General features: G+C 39.3%; 1 protein-coding gene across 11 annotated transcripts in view; it reads right to left on the bottom strand.

Annotated features, from left to right (window-relative positions):
- The window catches only part of LOC119867182, a 53,202-nt gene that overhangs the window by 31,423 nt on the left and 1,284 nt on the right, over positions 1-20,495 (bottom strand). For 5 of the 11 annotated variants that reach the window (XR_005382872.1, XR_005382873.1, XR_005382870.1 and 2 more), the window contains exons 2-3: positions 18,305-18,390; positions 10,603-10,688 (exon numbers count right to left, since the gene is read on the bottom strand). Coding sequence is in view for 6 of the 11 variants with exons in the window: in XM_038582167.1 (XP_038438095.1) it covers positions 6,381-6,495; positions 10,603-10,688; positions 18,305-18,376 (273 nt within the window). In the remaining 5 variants the exon portion in view is untranslated. Of the gene's footprint in view, positions 1-876; positions 1,083-6,290; positions 6,496-10,602; positions 10,689-18,304; positions 18,391-20,495 lie in introns of those variants that run through there. The other 6 variants (XM_038582166.1, XM_038582170.1, XM_038582168.1 and 3 more) reach the window with 3 other exon arrangements.

Genomic DNA, 20,495 nt, shown 5'->3' on the forward strand with positions numbered 1-20,495 from the left:
GTGTGAGCAAATCATTGATCGTTGCTCATTAATCTGCAGATCAATCTCTAGCCCCTCTCCTTTCCTTGGAGGTCGAGGGGTGGGGCTGAAAGTGCAAACGCTATCAAAATACCAACATCAGTTTTCACAAAACTAGAACAGATAATACTAAAATATGTATGGAACCACAAAAGACCTAGAATAGCCAGTGCAATCTTGAGAAAGAAAAGCAAGGCTGGAGGTATCACAATTCTAGATTTCAAGATATATTGCAAAGCTGTGGTAATCAAAGCAGTAAGGTACTGGCCTAAAATTAGACACATAGATCAATGGAACAGAATAAAGAGCCCAGAAATAAACCCATATTTATATGGTCAATTAATCTATGACAAAGGAGGCAAGAACGTACAAGGAGGGAAAAGACAGTCTTTTCAATAAATGTGCTGGGAAAACTGGACAGCTACATGTAAAAGAATGATACTTAGACCACTTTCTAACAACATATGCAAAAATCAATTCAAAGTTGATTAAAGACCTAAATGTGAAATCTGAAACCATAAAAAATCCTAGAAGAGAACACAGGTGGTAATTTCTTTGACATCAGCTATAAAATTTTTCTAGACAAATCTCCCAAGTAAGACATGGGAAAAAAAGCAAAAACAAATTGTTGGGAGTACATCAAAATAAAAACATTTTGCACCGCAAAGGAAACCATCAAAAAAAACCCAAAAGACAACCTACTCAATGGGAGAAGATACTTGCGAATGATATATCTGATAAGGTGTTCATATCCAAAATATGTAAAGAACTTATACAATGCAACACCAAAAAAACAATCTAATTAAAAATAAACAGAAGACCTGAATAGACATTTTTCCAAAGAAGACATACAGATAGATGGCCAACAGACACTTGAAAAGATGCTCAGGAACACTAATCATCAGGGAAATGCAAATCAAAACCAAAACCATAATGAGATATCATCTTATATCTGTCAGAACAGATAGAATTAGAAAGATAAGAAATAACAAATGCTGGCAAGGATGTAAGGAGTAAAAGGAACCTTCATACACTGTTGATGAGGATGTAAATTGATACAGCCACTGTGAAAAAAAATATGGAGATCCTTAAAAAATTAAAAATAGAAATACCATATGTTCTAGTAATTCTACTACTAGGTATTTACCAAAAGAAAGTAAAAATAATTCAAAAAGATATATGCACCCCTTTGTTTCTGGTAGCATTATTTACAATAGCCAAGATATAGAATCAACCTAAATGTCCATCAGTAGACAGATGGATAAGAAAGATGTGGTATATACAAACACAATGGAATATTACATAGCCAGAAAAAAGAATGAGATTGTTTCATTTGGGCAACATGGATGGACCTAGAGGATATTAGGCTAAGTGAAATAAGTCAGACAGATAAAGAAAAATACCATGATTTTTGCGTGTGTAATTAAAAAAATAACAAATAAAGAAAACCAGAAAGCAGAATCAGACCTATAAATACAGAGAACAAGCTGATGGTTGCCAGTGGAAGAGGGGGTGGTGAGATGGGCAAATGGGTGAAAGGAAGTAGGAGATAATGAAATGAATAAGTCACGGGAATAAAAGGCACAGCATAAGGAATATAGTCAATGATACTGTGATAGTGTTGTGAGTATAGCATAATGTATAAACTTGACAAATCACTGTGTTTTGCATCTGAAATGAATGTAACATTGTGTGTCAACTATACTAAAAAAAAAAGTGTGTATTTTTCAAAACATAGAATGTACAACACCAAGAGTCTACAGTAATGTAAAACCATGGACTTTGAGTGAGAGTACAGGTTCATCAATTTAAACAAATGTGCTACTCTAGTGAGAGATGTTGGTAATGGGGGAGACTGTGCATGTATGAGGGGGCCCTGATATATATGAGAACTCTGTACTTTCCACTCAGTTTTGCTGTCAACCTAAAACTACTCTAAAAAGTAATGCCTACTTCCTATAGGAAACTGCACAGACGATCATAGTGGAAGGGAGGGAAAACTGAACAGGAAGTCATCAGAAGAGTCATCATGAGAGACTCTTAACTGTAGGAAACAAAATGAGGGTTGCTGGAGGGGAGGTGGGTGGGTGGGGGATGGGGTAATTGGGTGATGGGCATTAAGGAGAGCACCTGATGTGATGAGCACTGGGTGTTATATGCAACTGATAAATTTTTGAGCACTACATCTGAGTCTAATGATGTACTGTATGTTGGCTAATTGAATTTAAATTAAAAAAATGCCTCTTAAGTATATATTGACATGGACAGCTATTATCTAGAATTATTTATTGAATGTTTATATTAAGATAATGTCTATTGGGACACCTGGGTGGCTCTGTTGGTTATGTAGGACTCTTGATTTTGGCTCTGGTCATGATCTCAGGATGGTGAGATCAAGCTTGGGGCTGGGCTCCATACAGAATGGGAAGTCTGCTTGAGACACTCTCTCTCCCTTTCCCTCTCCCCTCCCCTTGCACATTCTCTCTTTCTAAAATAAATAAATCTTTTTTTATTTTTTTTTTATTTTTATTTTTTTAAATTTTATTTATTTATGATAGTCACACACACAGAGAGAGAGAGAGAGAGAGAGAGAGAGGCAGAGACATAGGCAGAGGGAGAAGCAGGCTCCATGCACCGGGAGCCCGATGTGGGATTCGATCCCGGGTCTCTAGGATCGCGCCCTGGGCCAAAGGCAGGCGCTAAACCGCTGCGCCACCCAGGGATCCCAATAAATCTTTTTTTAAAAGATTTTTCTCACTGAGTACCTATTTAAATATAAAAATAATGTTGCTAATACAGTCTCTATATACAAAAATAATGTTGCTAATACAGTCTACAATCATAGATTCCATAATAATGATCATACTGTGAAACCCTATAACATGCATTTTATATTATTCAATCATATTGTTGAATCAACTTTAATTTTTTAAAAGATAGATTATTTTTAGAATAGATTTCTGTATACCACAAAACTGAGTAGAAAGTAGAGATTTCCTGTATACCTTCTGCCCCCACGCATGCACGACAGCTATTATCTATGTATATTGACATGGAAAGCTATCCATAATATACATTGGGTAAAAATAAAATGAACAGAAGAATATGCATAATAAATAGGATATAATTTGAGCTGTAATATGTATGCTTGTAGTTTCATGGGAAATGCTAAGTCACATTTTATTATTATCCCTGATTTTTGTGGGAAAACAGAAACTTAAATTTATGTGGGAAAATGAGGAGAACAATCAGCTACAAAGGTGAAGCCAAGGGATAAAACTAAGTTTGTCTGGCATGGTACCTGGCCTAACACACTTTAACATTAGGTAGAAAGGTCTGTGAGGGAATGCCAGGAGTCGTTGACACAATGATGCAAAAACTGGGGTTGTGAGGTGACCAAGGGGTATATTTGTTTTAAGGAAACTAGGCTACGGTACATTGCTGCACTGGTGGGAAAGTGGGCGGGGGGGAGGGGACGGTGCACAGCAAGAGCCACTATGGAATCAATGATTCAACCTCAATTTAGAGCAGAAACAACCATTCTGAATTTCAGAGAACCAAGGTTCAAATCCTGTCTTGGAGTAATCACTGCCAGCTATTGATCCTTAAAATAGTGAAAAAACTAGATCATCTCAGGACGTGTCCCTAATGTTGCAACCTCTGTTATCTTACTGACAGAGTCCTCTTGGCTTGTGTAGCTTTAGGCCATCTGATACAATCTCCTATGCAAGGCAGGAACCTCTCTTACAGTTGTACCAATGTATTTTTTCATCTTTTCTAGCTCAGTAAATTCTGATCTCTTATAACTCCCAGGAGGAGGAGATGGCAGGTATAGGACAAATTGCTGCTTTTATTGGAGTGGGCTTTTTATTTGAATGTATTATCACAAAATATTTTATGTGTGCAAATTTTTATTTATGGAAATAGGATTGCATCGTATATCTCCTTAGGGTGTTTATATTTTTCCACTCAGCTCTATGTATATAAGAGTTACAGCTTTGCCTGCATCTAAGCTGATATTACTCATAGAAGCTGTAGACTTCAGTATGTGCATCACATCTTATCCGTCTACTCTCACAGGGATGAGCACCCATGTAAACTCAACTCCCTTCCACCTTTGGCTGTGACACAGCAAACAACTTTGCCTAGGTTACCATATAACCTGTGTGAAAATGATTTGGAATATTTACTAGGAGCAGAATTTCTGGGTCACAGATATATACATGCTTCATTAGATTAAATGATGTCACATTACTCTCCAGAATGGCTGCATCAGGTAGATGCCCACCAGTAGTAGAGAACAGTATGTTCCTTTCCCCCAACATTTCTTCCAACCCTTGGCAAGATTCAAATTTCTGATTTTTTGTTAGCCTAAAGTGATATCCTTGTGAATGTTTTTGTTTGCTTTTCTCGGAATACTATTGATTCATGTTTATATAACTAACCCATAGTGAAGTTGATATGCTGAGAAGGGTCAGATTGATCTTGCTGTTTCAGGTTTCTCTGCACATTTGTTCTGTTCCCTGTGTTAAACCCATATCATTTTTTAAACAGCTTTACTGAGATATAATTCACAGACCATATAATTCACCCATGTAAAGTGCACAATTCAATGGCTTTTAGCCTATTAACAGAACTGTGCAACCATCAGTAAAATCAATTTTACAACATTAAAAAAAATGTGTATAGCAGGGCACCTGAGTGGATCAGTCAGTTAAGCATCCAGGTCATGATCTCTTGATTTCAGCTCAGGTCATGATCTTGGAGTTTTGAGATTGAGCCCCAAGTTGGGTTCTGCACTGGATGTGGAGCCTGCTTAGGATTCTCTCTTTCCCTCTGTCCCTTCTCTTTCTAAAAAAATTAAATTAAAAAAATGTATAGCAAATGTTTATTAGGAAATATGTCAGAAGTTACCTATACTCTTTACAAAAAAAAAAGATTTTATCTATTTATTCATGAGAGACACACAGAGAGAGGCAGAGACATAGGCAGAAGGAGAAGTAGGCTCCCTGCGGGGAGCCCAATGAGAGGGACTCCATCCCAGGAGCTGGGATCACGAACTGAGCTGAAGGCAGATGCTCAACCACTGAGCCACCTGGGTGCCTAGAGAGGGAGAGAATCTTAAGCAGATTTCCCACTGAGTGTGGAGCCTGAGGCAGGGCTTGATCTTGCAACCCTGAGATCATGACCGGAGCCAAAATCAAGAGTTAGGTTCCTACTTGACTGAGCCACTCAGACGCCTCTAATTTTAGAACATTTTTATCACCTCAGAAAGAACCCCTACGCCCATTAACATGTATTCTCCATTGTCTCCAAAACTCCCACACTCTAGAGCCCTAGGAAACCATGAATCTTCATATCTCTGTAGATTTGTGTATTCTAGACATTTCATATAAGTGGAATCACACAATATGTGGTCTTTTGAGATTGGCTTCTTTCACATAGTATTATGTTTTTGAGGTTCATCCATGTAGGAGCACATATCTGTACTCATTCCTTTCTATTGCTGAATAATACTCCATTGTATAGAGGTATCATATTTTCTTTATCCATTCATCAGTTGATGGATTTTGGGTTGTTTTCACCTTCTGATTGTTATAAAGAATGCTACTATGTACATTCATGTACATGCTTTTGTATGGATATGTTTTAATTTCTTTTGGGTATATACCTAAAAGCTAGGAATGGTAACTCTATATTCAATATTTTGAGTGACTGCCAAATTGTTTTCTATAGTGACTGTATAATTTTATATTCCCACCAGCAATGTACAAAGGTTCCAATTTCTCCATATCCTTGTCTACACCTGTTATTGTCCATTTTGTTAATTATAGCCATCCTAGTGGGTGTGAAGTGGTATCTTATGGTGGTTTTGATTTGAATTTTTCCCTTTAAGATTATTTATTAATTTGAGGGAGAGAGACAAAGAGAGCATGAGTATGGGGATGGAGAAGGGACAGAAGGAGAGGGAGATAGTCTTAAGCAGACTCCACACTGAGTGGGGAGCCCAATACAGGGCTCAATCTCACAACCCTGAAATCATGACCTGAGCTGAAACCAAGAGTCAGATACTTAACTGACTGTGCTATCCAGGCACCATGATTTGAATTTTCCCAATGACTAATGGTGTGATAGTCATGATGTGATTCATGAGTGATCTATATATCTTCTTTGGGGGAATGTCTATTCAGATCTTTTGCCCGTTTATAATTGTTTTTTTAAAATAATTGAGTTATAAGAGTTTTTTAAAAATATATTTTGAATAAAAGTCTTTTATGAAATTTGTGATTTAAAATATTTTCTTGGGATAATTGTCTCCTAGTTTAGCTTCAATGTCAAAAACATAATAGCTGCTACACTACTCACATTTCTGTGGTAATCTGTGAATTTTTTCTCACAACTCTTCTGACATCACTTGTGTGGATTTTCCCCTCATACCAATGAATTCTCCAACCCTCTGGGTACCAAGCAGATGTCCTATAATTCAATTCAATTCTGATATGAACCACCCAGAGTTAGCACAGACCCCACAGGTTAAAGACTCAGTCCCATAAGTCATTTTAGCTTGTCCCCTGTGCTTCTGACCAATCAGTTACAGATGGCAGTTTTTTGTTTTGTTTTGTTTTGTTTTTAAGATTTCATTTATTTATTTGAGAGAGAGAGAGAGGGTTGGGGCTGGGGGGCGGGCAGAGGGAGACGGGGAAAGAGAGAATCTCAAGCAGACTCTGTGCTCAGCATAAATTCCCACTCAGAGCTCCATCTTGAAATCCTGAGCTCATGACAGCTGAGCTGAAATCAAGAGTTGAACACTTAACTGACAGAGCTACTCAAGTGCCCCTAACTGGGAGGTTCTAACTACCCCTTCTTCAGGCTCAGTTAATTGGCTAGAGCAGCTCACAGAACTCAGAGAAACATTTTGCATACTAGATTACTGGTTTATAATAAAAGGATGTAACTTTTATGATCTCACTCATATGTGGAATTTAAGAAACAAAACAGAGGATCATAGGGGAAGAGAGGAAATAAAACAAGGTGAAATCAGAGAAGAAGACAAACCATAAGAGACTCTTAATCATGGGGAACAAACTGAGGGTTGCTGCAGGGAAATGGAGGAGGGGGATGGGATAACTGGGTGATGGACATTAAGGGCGCATGATGAAATGAGCAGTGAGTGTAATATAAGACTGATCAATCACTACCTCTGAAACCAATGATGCATTATATGTTAATTAATTGAATTCAAATAAAATTAAAAATTTTTTAAAGGCTATAACTCAGGAAGAGCCAGATAGCAGAGATGCATAGGGCAAAGTGTGAGGAAAGGGCATGGAGCTTCCATTGCTCTTCGGAGCATACCACTCTTCCTGATCTCCATGTATTCATCAATCTGGAAACTTCAAACTCCAACTTTTGGGGGGTTTATGGAGGTTTCATTATCTAGGCATGATTGATTACATCATTGGCCATAGGTCAATGGCTGGTCATCAATCTCCAGCCTCTCTCCCCACCCTGGGGATTGGAAGTGGGATTGAAAGTTCCAACTCTCATAGCAAGTCTTGGTCTGAAGCTATTGAGGGGCCCACCCCAAGTCATTTCATTAGACAAAAGAGGTGACTTCTGTTACTCAGGAAATTCTAAGGGATTTAGGAGGTCTGTTTCAGGAACTGGGGACAAAGACCAAATATATATCTCTCATTGTATCACAGACATAGATTGGACTGAAAAGGAGTGGAAGAAAGAAAAGAAATTCCAGGGATGCCTGGGTGGCTCAGCGGTTGAGTGTCTGCCTCCATCTGAGGGCATGATCCCGGGATCTGGGATCAAGTCCCACACCAGGCTCCCCACAGGGAGCCTGCTTCTCCCTCTGCCTATGTCCCTTCCCCTTTCTCTGTGCCTCTCATGAATAAATAAGTAAATCTTAAAAAAAAAAAAAAAATTCCAGGTTGATTATCAACTCAATGTTATTCATTTCCCACACTAACAATAATTAGTACAAGCTATTCTAAGTGTAGAGAAACTTCAAGAAGCTCACAGTCATGACATAAATGAGTGGAATAGTGACTGCTAAAACTGTGGAATACTAGAAGCAGAAGGGTCTCCAAGGCTTAGCAAGTGGCCGGCACAGGAGTGGCTCCACAAACATTTGCTCAATAGAACTGAAGGTAGGAACGTGACACGAAGGTAAAGACATCTCCTGCTGCAGCTGTCTGCATCAGCGCTTGAGTTTTAATGACGCAGAAGATAAAAAAAAAGTGAAGGTAAATGTGAAAGAAATGAAGAGAGCTGAGAAAAAAGGCTTTAAGAACAGGTCAAGGAGACCAGTGGTCAGATGAAAACCTGGAGGGGAAAGCTTGTTGATACCTGACCTAAAAATGTAGAATTTTAAAGGCGCTCCCCTAGAACTAATCAGGCTCAGTTCTTTCTGCATTAACCATTAAGGCTTCAGTAGATTTGAGATTTTTACATCAGTCACACTATGCTGTGCCGCATAGTGTGTGAAATAGAATCGAGAACAGCAAACGCTGACGTGTATAAAATGCCGAAATAGCTGAAGGGGAAAGAAGCAGAAACCATGCCACACAGTGAGAATAGAAGTACTTAGATAATTTTAAGTTCTTCTTCTTTTTCTTCTCTCTCTTTTTTTTTTTTAAGATTTTACTTATTTTTTTGAGAGAGAGAGAGAGTGAGAGAGAGAGAGAGAGAGAGAGAATAAGCCAGAGAGAGGGTGAAGCAGACTCCCTACTGAGCAGGGAGCTCTATCCCAGGACCCCGGGACATGACCTGAGGCCAAGGCAGACACTTAATGGACTGAACCACCCAGGTGCCCCGGTAAGTTTTAGTTTTATTTTCTTTTCTGCTTCCATGACCCAGAGGCAGATCCACTTAGGTCCCCTGGGATTTTCTGATAGTGGCCAACTTTGTATACATCGTGTTTGCTTGATGTAATTTCCCCTAGGACAGTCCTCAATGCAGCAATGGCTTTGCAAGGAAATGGAGGATTCTTCATTCATCCATTTGGAAGATTTATATTGAGTGACTAGCTCTGCTGTAAGTGTTGGGAATACTACAATTGAAACAAAAAATCCACCTCCCGTGGAGTTGACAGTCTGAGGAATTAATGGTTAAACTTCTGAGGTGCTGATATGTGTTATAAAGATGGGGATAGGCAAGGGGTAGAGCAGAGGGAGAGCTATTTTAGGTAGGTAGTCAGGGGAGACTCCCCTAATGCACTGCGGAGTAACCAAACAGGATGAGAGAGAGTGGTTCCCTGAGCTGCCACCAGTAGAGGTCAGGGGGACAGAGCAGAGCTGCCCTGGGGAGAGTGAAGATGGTCAGTGTAGGAGCCAGGAATAAGTACATAGCATCATTTCCATTTACTCAACACATTTTCTATTCCTAGCTTCCTTTCCGTTTTATTTTCTGCTTTATATGAGAGGTTTTCTGGATAGGTTTGAGCTTTCCAGTCGTGTACTACTATGTTTGTAATTCTTCCCACATGCTGTATTTTGAAGAGATGACTTGCATTTTCCATAGAAGTCTGGCCCTCTAAATTTCATGCCACAGATTCAGATTTTTTAAAAAAATTATTCTTTTAGGAAAAGAGATTCAAAGATATGTAGTAGCTACCATATGGCCTAGCACTTTGACTTGTAGGTATATACCCAAAGTAATGAAAACACGAATCCATACAAAAACTTGTACATGAATATTCATAGCAGCATTCTTCATAATAACCAAAAATGTCCTAACCTAAATGTCCATCAGCTGATGAAAGAATAAACAAACTCTTGTGCCTACCATCTTAAAAAATTGAAAATGCAGAATAAAACTTTATAAAACATATGAAAGTGATCAGTGGTCTGCAAGACATGTCAAAAACTTGTTTTCTTGCAGCAAAGCAGTGCTTTTCTTGCAGCAGAGCAGTGCTGGGGTAGATGTACTTCTTACATGGTGGCAGGCTTCCAAGAGGCAGGACATGCAAGCCACCAGTCTTCTGAAAGGCTAGGAATTGAGACAATGTTGCTTCCCTGTATTTTAATGGTGAATGCAGTCACAGGCCAGCCCAGATTCAAGGGTGTGCAGAAATAGACTCTACCCTTGATAGGGCAACAGCATGTGAGTACAGGAAGGGAAGAATTGGAGATAAGCTATCATAAAGATAGAATTGGTTGGGAACTAGAAAACAGATTTAAAATGTCAGAAGCCACTAACAACCAAAGAGCCACCTACATTTTAGGTAATTAAAATTCAGATAATATACACCCTAGTTGTTCACACACTTGTCCGATGCTGAGTATATTTCCCTGTCTCTTGACTTTGGGCTTAGATGTATGTATTATTTATTGTTGCATTTCATAGGCCTCATCTCACTCAATCTCTAACTACATTTGAAACAGCTGCTACACCTTCCTGCTTGAAATTCTCTGTATTGCCCTTCTCTCATTTTCTATGGGTTTTCCTCCTACCTCATTGCTATTCTTTCTTTGTCTCGTTGCCCAATCATCTTCCTTTTCCCAACTCCTACATTCTGCAAAATCCCAGTGCCTTGACCTCCGGCCTCCTCTCTTCTTCATCCTTACTTACTTCTTAGGTGATCTCATCCTCACGGCTTTAAGTCCCATGCACACGATGGTGACTCCAAAAATGATGTCTCTCAACTTGATGTCTCCCTAGAACAACAGATGAATGTATGTAAGTGCCTGCGCAAAATCTTCATTGTATGTTGACTAGACATCACAAACTTAACTCCCTCAAAGTGAAACTCTTGATTCTTCTTCAATTCCACCTGGAGAATTTTCTACCTAGTCCCTTTGTTGCTACTTCTGACCTCCCTGCAGTTTATTCTCTGCGCAGCAACATGAATGACCCCTCTCAATCATAAATCTGTTCCTGACACTCGTCTGCTCTCTTTCCCTGGGTCTTCCCAACCATGAGATTAACATCCAAATTTCTTATCTCAGTGTAGAATGCCTTACAGATGCCAGTCTTTCTCCAGCCACATTTCTGCTTAGTTTCACTCATTAACTATGCTTCTGTCATGTTGGCTTCCTTGCCACCCAGCTGTAGGCCCTTTATGCTTGTCTTGTCCTTTCCTCTGTCTGGAGTACTCTTTCTTCAAAGATATGCATGGTCCATTCCCTCCCTTCTATTATGGTCTCGGCCTCTGAGCACCCCTAATGCTAAAAGGTTTTCCCTGGCTTCCTCACCTCAAACAGCATATTTCCCCTGCTCTATCCCATTATCCACTGTTATTTTTCTACAGACCATTCGTTGTTACAGAAAGCAAAGAATATATTTATCTATTTTTTCTATATTCCTTTCTCTAGAGTGTATGTTCCACAAGGACAGAAATTTTGTCTGTTTTGCTCACTGGTATATCTTCAGCTCTCAGAAGTTTCTGGTACATCATGGGATGCACTAAGTAAGTACTATTTGAATGAGCAGACAGCCATTTACTGAACAAATAAGGAGAGAGAGTTGCAAGAGAGAAGAGGAGGAAGAACAGAGACATTTTGTGAGCAGGGGGCATTGCTAGAGACAAGTGAGCCTAGAGCAATAACATAAGGTGTTGTAGGCAATGGTAGCGAATGATAAAAATTCCTCATGGTTACTGGGTTGTCTAAAGCCAGGAATGACTCTAGATACTTCACACAGGTTACTTTATGTAATGCCCTCCAAAGGTATGATTTGAGAAATACGACCAGCAACTTTTACATGCAAGGAAACAGCACAGGAAAGTTAAGAAACTAGCCCAAGGTCACAGCTCATAAGTGGTAGAGCCAGAATTGAAACAGGCTGGCTATCTCTCAAGTTTTATTCTCCACTGCTGTATTACACAGCTTCTCAGATGAGCCAAGTATGAGGCCACTGAATTTATCTTTTTTTCTTTTTAAATTTTTATTTATTTATGATAGTCACAGAGAGAGAGAGACAGAGAGGCAGAGACACAGGCAGAGGGAGAAGCAGGCTCCATGCACCGGGAGCCCGACGTGGGATTCGATCCCAGGTTTCCAGGATCGCGCCCTGGGCCAAAGGCAGGCGCCAAACCGCTGCGCCACCCAGGGATCCCGAGGCCACTGAATTTATACTTTACTGACTTCACAATATTGCTCAGAGTCAATTCTACCTACAGTCTTGGTGTCTTTCCTACCGGTATTGTAGAAGAAATACATCTAATTTTGCAAACCCTTTCTACCAATTGAATATCCTGCATAGAATCTCTGGCTTTGTTGTCTGTTCTTAGGAGTTATGATTGCCCCATAGGGTGTGAAGAGATGCGATTAGCACTTGACTGGGATGCTGGACATTTGGCCTACAATTACTCCCAGTCTGTGGTTGCCAGCTCTGTGGTTTTGGGTAAATCCTATCACTTCTCAGAGTCTACATTTAATTCTCTGAAAAATGAAGGGGAGAGGAAGACAAGGAAATAAATTTAAAGATACCTCCCAGCTCCACAATTCTTTGATCACCTTGACTGCCGGTCAGGCAAAAAGACTTCTGGGTCTTTTGCCTCCAAGCTCTCCATTTAGTGAGTGAGTTTAGAAGGAGGTGAAAGGTCCCCGGGTGGCAGCAATACTCTATTATGATCCTTATCTACAGTAAACCTGCAGGTTGCTCTGCCTTCTCATGGGCCCTGTTAGGAAATCAAGCCTTCTTTTGGAATAAAACTTTCTAAATCAGTTACTTAAAAGCAGATCGAAAGTAAATTTAATTCATTCCAGTATAGCAAGCCAATATTGCAAAATGGGTGGTTTCTGTTTTATAATTTCCTTCCCAATCCAAGCTCTTGCCAGCTGGCTAGTCTTAGGTAAATTCACCCCTTAAGTTCAATTTATATTCTACTTTAACTGTTCATTTTCTCCCCCAGTCAGTGCTTCAGAGCGATGTGTTATTTCTCCCATTGTACTTTCTCTAAACATGGGAGGCTCCCAGTTGATGATGAAACAGAAAATGCTCTTTTTTCCCCTTTTCTTTCCATTTATTTTAGCTATAATCTATATTCTTTCCTGACTCATGAAGTAGAGATTTATGCTCATACATACAGTGTATTTCATTTGTAGAACACATCAAGACAGAAAAGTAATTTTTGTTAAGTAATTTGCAAAGCCAATTTTTGTTAAAATAATTTAAAGTTTTCAAAGCAGATGAGTAGGAACATATTTAACACATCGATAAAGTATGTACAGACATACAGTGTGGGGAGGGGCCATGCTCCGAAGTTTGAGAGTCCTGGGTTCAAATGCCTGCTATTCCACTCAATATTGTGTGGCCTAGGGCAAGTCAGTAACCTCTCTGTGACTCAAAATTTACTCATCTGTAAAACAGGGATAATATTACCTACCTCAAAGGGTAGTTGTGTGGACATACCTAAGTTTCCTGTAAAATTTGACAATTAACAGATGTTATGACAGGGAAACAAAGGTGTCTATGGGGACAGTGGGAAGAACATATAAGGTATCAATGATTTTAGCTTTCACTTTCTTTTTCCTGAGAGTAAATCGCAAAGCAGTTAAGAATAAACTTTGGAGCCATGTTGCAAGGATTCAAGTTCCAGCACTGTCCTTTATAATCTATATGATCGCAGGCAAGTTACTTAATCTCTGTGTGCCTCATCTGTAAAATGGGGATGATAATAGTAACCCTAGCTCATAGAGTTGTTAAGATTAAGTGAGTTAATAAGTGTAAAACATTTAAAACAGTTCCTGGACAAAATAAACATTTGTACAGATTAGTGTGATGATCAATTATTATGTGTCAGGTGGACTAGGCCAAGGTACCCAGATATTTGGTCAAACATCAGTCTAGATGTTCTGTGAAAGTATTTTTAGATGGGGTTAATATTTAAATCGGTGGACTTTGAGTAAAGTAGATTCCTCCCCATAATAGGGGAGGGGGCCTCATCTAATCAGTTAAAGGTCTTAGGAAAGACAGACTGACATCCCCTCAGGAAGAAGGAATTCTGCCTCTAGACTGCCTTGGGTCTTGGGCTGCAACATTATTTCTTCCCTGGGTCTCCTGGCTGCCACTCTGCCGCAGGACCTTCATGCTTACTCTTTCCTCTGCCCTGAATACTTTTCCTTCAAATATATCCATGGTCTGTTCCCTCCCTTCAGATTTGGACTTGCCAGCCCTCACATCATATAAGCCAGTTTCTTAAACCTCAATCTGTCTCTCCCCCCGCCCCCCACCTGCCTCCCCGCGTGCGCGCGCCCACATGTTATTGGTCCTGTTTTTCTGGAGAACCCTAATAGGATTAGCGGTGATGATCTGTGTTTGTAGCCTGAAGTGATCCTCTATGTTGGTTCTTCAGTGAGAGTAATCACATGGCAACCTTTCACTTTAATTCTCCTACTTCTGAAGATTTGAGACAATGAAGAGGAGAAAATAAAGGTTTGCGCCTTGTAAAAAGGCAAGGAAGTAAGGAGGCAAGCATGCTCATGGCAGGTTTAGAAAACGATGTGTTTGGCTGGAATAAGGGTCCACTTAGGAAGGTGGTGGCTCATAAGGTTGGAGAAGGAAAGGAGCAGCTCAGGGGAGAGTCTGAATACCAGCCTTGGAAGCTCAGGATTTCTTTCCCCCATTGGAAATGGAGAGCTACTGAAGCTTTGTGAAAACGGGCAGTAAGATGAAAACATGCATCAATGTGTAGGATGAGTCAGGAGGAGGGAGAAACCAGGGAAAGAGACAGCAGGTAGAAAATATCTTGTGACCTTGCATTATGCAGTTCGTCACCAGAGAATGTTAAGCGTCTATTTCCCTACTGTTTTCATCGGGTCACATTTTAGGCCATATGGTGGTCCCTCATGTGAGCAGGCTGGTGTCCCTCTCTTGGTCCCCTTCCTTTTTTTTTTTTTTTTTTTTTTTTGCTGTAATTCTGCTCACCTCCCAGGTCCCAGCTTCCTGCATGTTCCCTGGTCTATGTGAAGGTAGGATGGCAATAGGGAACGTCATTTTTGTTGTCCTTTGTGACCTCTGGAAATCTTTCCTGGTTTCAATCTGGGAGGAGGAGTGTGAATTCCTATTTTCTTTATATGGAAGCATCTTCAAGAACTCAGATGTTTTTTGTTTTCTTTCTATAGCATTAACCATTATATGCTATAGTTTATTTGAGTTTTAAAAACTTTTCCTGGAGCATTTTTATACGTAAAATCTAGAGTGCCCAAAGCCAAAGTAACTTTTAAATGGTAAATGCTGAGGCTGGTTTTAAAGTCTATATTTAACACTGCCAGGGAAAGAAATGCAGTTGGGTACTTTCCCAGGGTATGCTAATTAGCTGAAAAAGAATACTTTATTTTCTGCTATTGGTAGAGAAACTGACCAATAGAAGAGCAGTTCAGCACCTACACCCACTCTGTACAAAATAAGGAGGTGTGTTTGTACATGCCAATAACTCATGCTTTTGGTTGCCTCACAACCAGTGACAAGTGTGCTTTTCATCATCTCTTACAATGTTACCATCAGATTCTGAACTTTAATCTAAATGAGACTCAGAAAAGAGGAATGAGTTTCAGAAATTAGATATCATTTCTAATAGGTTATAAGCATACGCACTTTTGAAATTACAGATTTTGAAGACAATGGCAGTTTTTCTTAATGCTGCATGCGTTTTTCTGCTTATCCACCTGTATAAATCTAGTCATTTGTAAGTTCACTTCATTCCACTCACTAGAAATGTATTGAATGTTCTTTTATTTTTTTTTTAATGTTCTTTATGAAGATTACAAGGGAAGTTTTGGCCTGTTTCAGCCATATCCTAATTACAGTACATTTGCAGATATTACTCAGCAGTAACCACTGAGTTTTAGATTCTTGAAGGTATAATTTTCACTCTGTTAATCTGTACCATTTCCCACAGCTAGATGGGTGACATATTAATTTGTTATATGTTGCTGTGTAGGGGGATCAAATATTTTCATTATTTTTTTAGACTGGCTGTTTATAGTGTCCTCCAATGTACTGTAAACTCTACAGAGTAATAACACTGTTTATTTTTATGGGACATTTACATTCTCTTACCTAATTGAATTCTTGCAGGAATTATGTAAATTGGCCAGGGCAGGTTATATTTAGTGCCTATTTTATATCTGATGAAACAGGGGCACAGTGAAGTTAGTTACTTATCTGAGGCCACACACTGGTCAAAAGCAATGTTAGAGTCTAGGTTCAAGACCCATGCAAGGCACATTTTATTTGATTCCAAGATACGTCTCAACAGTTAACCATTTGTTTTTTTCTTTCTAGGTAGACTTGTATAATAGCAACTGAATAATCCCTAACTTAAAAGAGAGACAGAGACAGAAAGAGACAGATAAGCCACAAGACTCCTAGGATAATATTTAGAGAATGCTATACTTTTTCTTTTTAAGTAGGCTCCACTCCCAGCCTAATGTGAGGCTTAACTCACAACCCCAAGATCAAGACCTGAACTGAAATCAAGAGTTGGATCTTTAACCAAATGATACACCCAGGTGCCCCATACTTTTCTAATTATAGCATTCATAATACTTAGATACATGCATACTGTTTACTCTCCCACCTTCCAATTTTCATAAGAGCAGAGACCATGTTTATACTGTTCATTCATTGCTATATATAAACCCAAGGCCTAACATACATGGTACTTGATGTATAGCAGGGGCTTAACAAAAAGTTATTGAAAAAAATGAGGGATCCCTGGGTGGCTTAGCGGTTTAGTGCCTGCCTTCAGCCCAGGGTGTGATCCTGGAGTCCTGGGATCAAGTCCCACATTGGGCTCCCTGCATGGAGCCTGCTTCTCCCTCTGTCTGTGTTCTCTGCCTCTCTCTCTCTCTGTGTCTCTCATGAATAATAAATAAAATCTTAAAAAAAATGAACAAAAATTTCTCTTTCACTAAATGTGCCCCAAGGAACACTCAATCAAATGATTTTATTTTATTTTTTAAAAAGTTTTATTTATATAAGTAATCTCTATACCTGACATGGGCTTGAACTCATGATCACAAGATCAAGAGTCACATACTCTTCGTACTGAGCCAGCCAGGTGCCTAAAACCAAGTGATTTTAAGTTGGAACTACTATCTGTATCAGTCAGGATATGCTAGGTTCAAATAGCTCAAGATGCAGTAACAAACAATATGAGTGGCTAAAAATGATGAACCTTTGGTTCTTGCTCATGATACACGGTCATCATGGAAGAGAATTCTGTTCTTCATAGTCACTCAGGTATCCAGATTGATGGAGAGGACATGATCTAGAACACTGTTGGTTGCAATGGCAGACAGAAGTGGGCCCTGGAGGGTCTTGCAGAGGAACATTAAATGCTCCAACTCAGAAAACCTGCTTACAAATTAATTGACCTGAACTAGTCACAGGTACCTCTCCTTCTTGTAGCACCACCCACAAAGGGGCCAGAAGTTGCCTAGGTGATGGAGAGTGGGGAAATATTTGGCAAATGGTGCTTAATAACTACCAGATTTCATTTTCCTCGATTCTGAGCTTTTGTGATTTAAGTAATTAAGTCCAATTTTTTGGTAACCTTTCCTACAATACATTTATATAGTTTTACTCATAATGGCCCTATATAAAAATGATGCATGGTGAAATTAAATACAGTCAAATAGAAAAGTCAGAGGTGGAAATGGAAAGATAATTCAAATCTTTATACCACTGGTTCTAGATGAAGCTCATTTATTCTGTATTTGTGGAAGTAAATTATACATGGGAGAGAAAAAGCAACAATTATGTTCTAAAGTAATTGGGTCCAAGGACAAGATTTAAAAATTCTTTGTGGGCAGCCCGGGTGGCTCAGTGGTTTAGTGCCACTTTCAGTCCAGGGCATGATCCTGGAGACCCGGGATCGAGTCCCACGTCAGGCTCCCTGCATGGAGCCTGCTTCTTCCTCTGCCTGTGTCTCTGCCTCTCTCATTCTCTCTCTTTCTGTGTCTCTCATGAATAAATAAATAAAATCTTAAAAAAAATAAATAAAAATAAAAATTCTTTGTGTCAGGGCACCTGGGTGGCTCAATCAATGAGATCCAGCCCTGCCAGTGGGGCTCCATGCTCAGCAGGGAGTCTGTTTATGATTCTCTGGCTTCCTCGCCTTCTGCCCCTCCCCCCTCTTTAATAATAAATAAAATAAATCTTTTAAAAAATTCTTTGCACCAGTGTTTTGGAAATTACTCTGGTGACACAGAGAAAGGACATCAGTGCTGGCAATTCTGGGTAGAATAAGCTAAACTGTGGAAAAATACATCCTAGTATTCCAAGCCCCTGTTTAGGCAGGAGGCCAAAAGTAGCATACAAATACCTGGAAAATTGCTGATTCTAAAGTAGAAGAAAAAATGTTTTCCTTCTTCTCTCCTAGATTCTCTGGCTGGGAACCTGAAAATTAAACTGACAAAAGACAAATTAGCAAGAAAAATAAATGGTTGTGTTTTTTATTTCTGAGTGAGGTGGCTTTAATGCCTTAGTTACTCTAGCAAATCAAAACCTAAGTCTGTATCACCTGAAGGTTAAGAAATAAAAACCTAAGGACAATCAATCACAAACAGCAAATCAGACTTTCCCAAATAAAGGAGCTATTTAAGCTAGAGCCAGACAATTGTTTTGCTTAGCTATAAAACCTGGCCTCTAACTCCTGTCCGTGGAGCACTCCTAACTACTTCTGGTTTGGGGCTGCCCAATTCCAATAGATTTTTGTTCAAATAAACTCTTAAAAAAATGTCAAATTTGCCTCCTTTTACCTTTTAACAGTTCTGTGTTGGTGGTTCATTAGACTAAATCTCAAATGGTTTACTCAAGACTCATATATCCTCACTTAATATATTTTTTTAAATATTTTATTTATTATTTATTTATTTAAGTCACAGACAGAGAGAGAGAGAGGCAGAGACACAGGCAGAGAGAGAAGCAGGCTCCATGCACCAGGAGCCCGATGTGGGATTCGATCCCGGGTCTCCAGGATCGCGCCCTGGGCCAAAGCAGGCGCCAAACCGCTGCGCCACCCAGGGATCCCCTCACTTAATATTTTATAAGCTCCCATGCCACCCACTTGCCCAAAGTCTCATGACCTGTCTTGGATATAATTTCCTGATAGTCACAACTATCAAACAGTTGAATTCTTTAAAAATAAAGAGTGAAATGTAAAGGAGCTCAACTTAATGAAGGTGTGGAGTCTTGTGTCCACTTGATTCTTTGGACATTATGGAATGATCCCTTGTGCTGAGTACATGTACATTTGTACTGCATTTAACTTCAGAGATTCAAACGGCCTAAGTATATAATTCAAAAGAAGTAAACTTCTGGTGTTGTTATCACCCGTGCTAAGATATGGAGTGGTACGGTTTTCTTTTTATCTATCTATCTATCTATCTATCTATCTATCTATCTATCTATCTATCTATCATCTATCAAGAGGAGAGAGAATGTGCACAAACAGGGGGAGAGGCAAAAGGAGAGGGAGAAGCAGACTCCCCACACCAGGGAGTAGGACGCAGAGCCCAAGCTCAAGACCTGAGAGGAAGGCAAATGCTTCGCTGATGAGCTGCCCAGGTGCCCCTAGTGGCGTAGTTTTCAAATGTAATTCCAAGGACTGCCATAACATCAAACAAATGCATATTCTTCAGGGCAGCCAATCAGATCTTATTTATCACATGACTGTGGGTTTTAGTCCATTAGAGTAAAAGGATATAACATAGTCATGATGCTCTCAAATGCTAGATATGCAATTTATAAGAACTTAAAAAGAAGCTCACAATGCCAAGCATAATTCAAAATGTTTTAGATTTCCAAACTTAAAATTTCCCACATCAACAGTACTTGTTGTTGCCAAAAGTGTTCACATTTGTGAGAGCAAAGTCCTTCATTATCTGGTCCAAATGTCTGAAATATTGCAATACATGGTACTACATTATTGATCAACAATCAAAAATAATTCGTATTTAAACCTCAGCCACCAAAATACTCCATCAACATTAAAGGCCAAGGCATGTACTAGAATGTACAATAGTAGCACTATCTGTCATAGCTCCAAAGTGGAAAGTACCCTAACATCTATCAAAAGAATGAAGTCATAAATTATGGTATATTCACAGAATGGAATCAAATGAATGATCTACAACTACATGCAACAGTATGGAAGAACCACATAAGTATAAAGTTGAGTAAAGAAGCCAAACACAAAAGAATGCATACTTTATGATTTTAGATATGTCAAGGACAAAGACAGGCAAAACTAAGTTTATGTTGTTGACTGTCAGGATAGGCAATGACTGAAAGGCAGTATAATGGGGTTCCTGGGTGTGATTAATGTTTTCTTTCTTTTTCTTTTTTTTTTAATGTTTTGTTTCTTGATCTGTGTTGGATACAAAGATGTGTTCGGATTGTGAAAGTTCATTGAGCTGTGCGTGCAGCTTGGAATGTGTGTACTTTTCTGTATATATATTATGCTTCAATAGAAAGTTAATGAGAGAAGGAAAATTCCAGGAAGCCGATGAACA

Source organism: Canis lupus, chromosome 32, assembly GCF_011100685.1.
Source record: "Canis lupus familiaris isolate Mischka breed German Shepherd chromosome 32, alternate assembly UU_Cfam_GSD_1.0, whole genome shotgun sequence".
Lineage (NCBI taxonomy): Eukaryota > Metazoa > Chordata > Mammalia > Carnivora > Canidae > Canis > Canis lupus.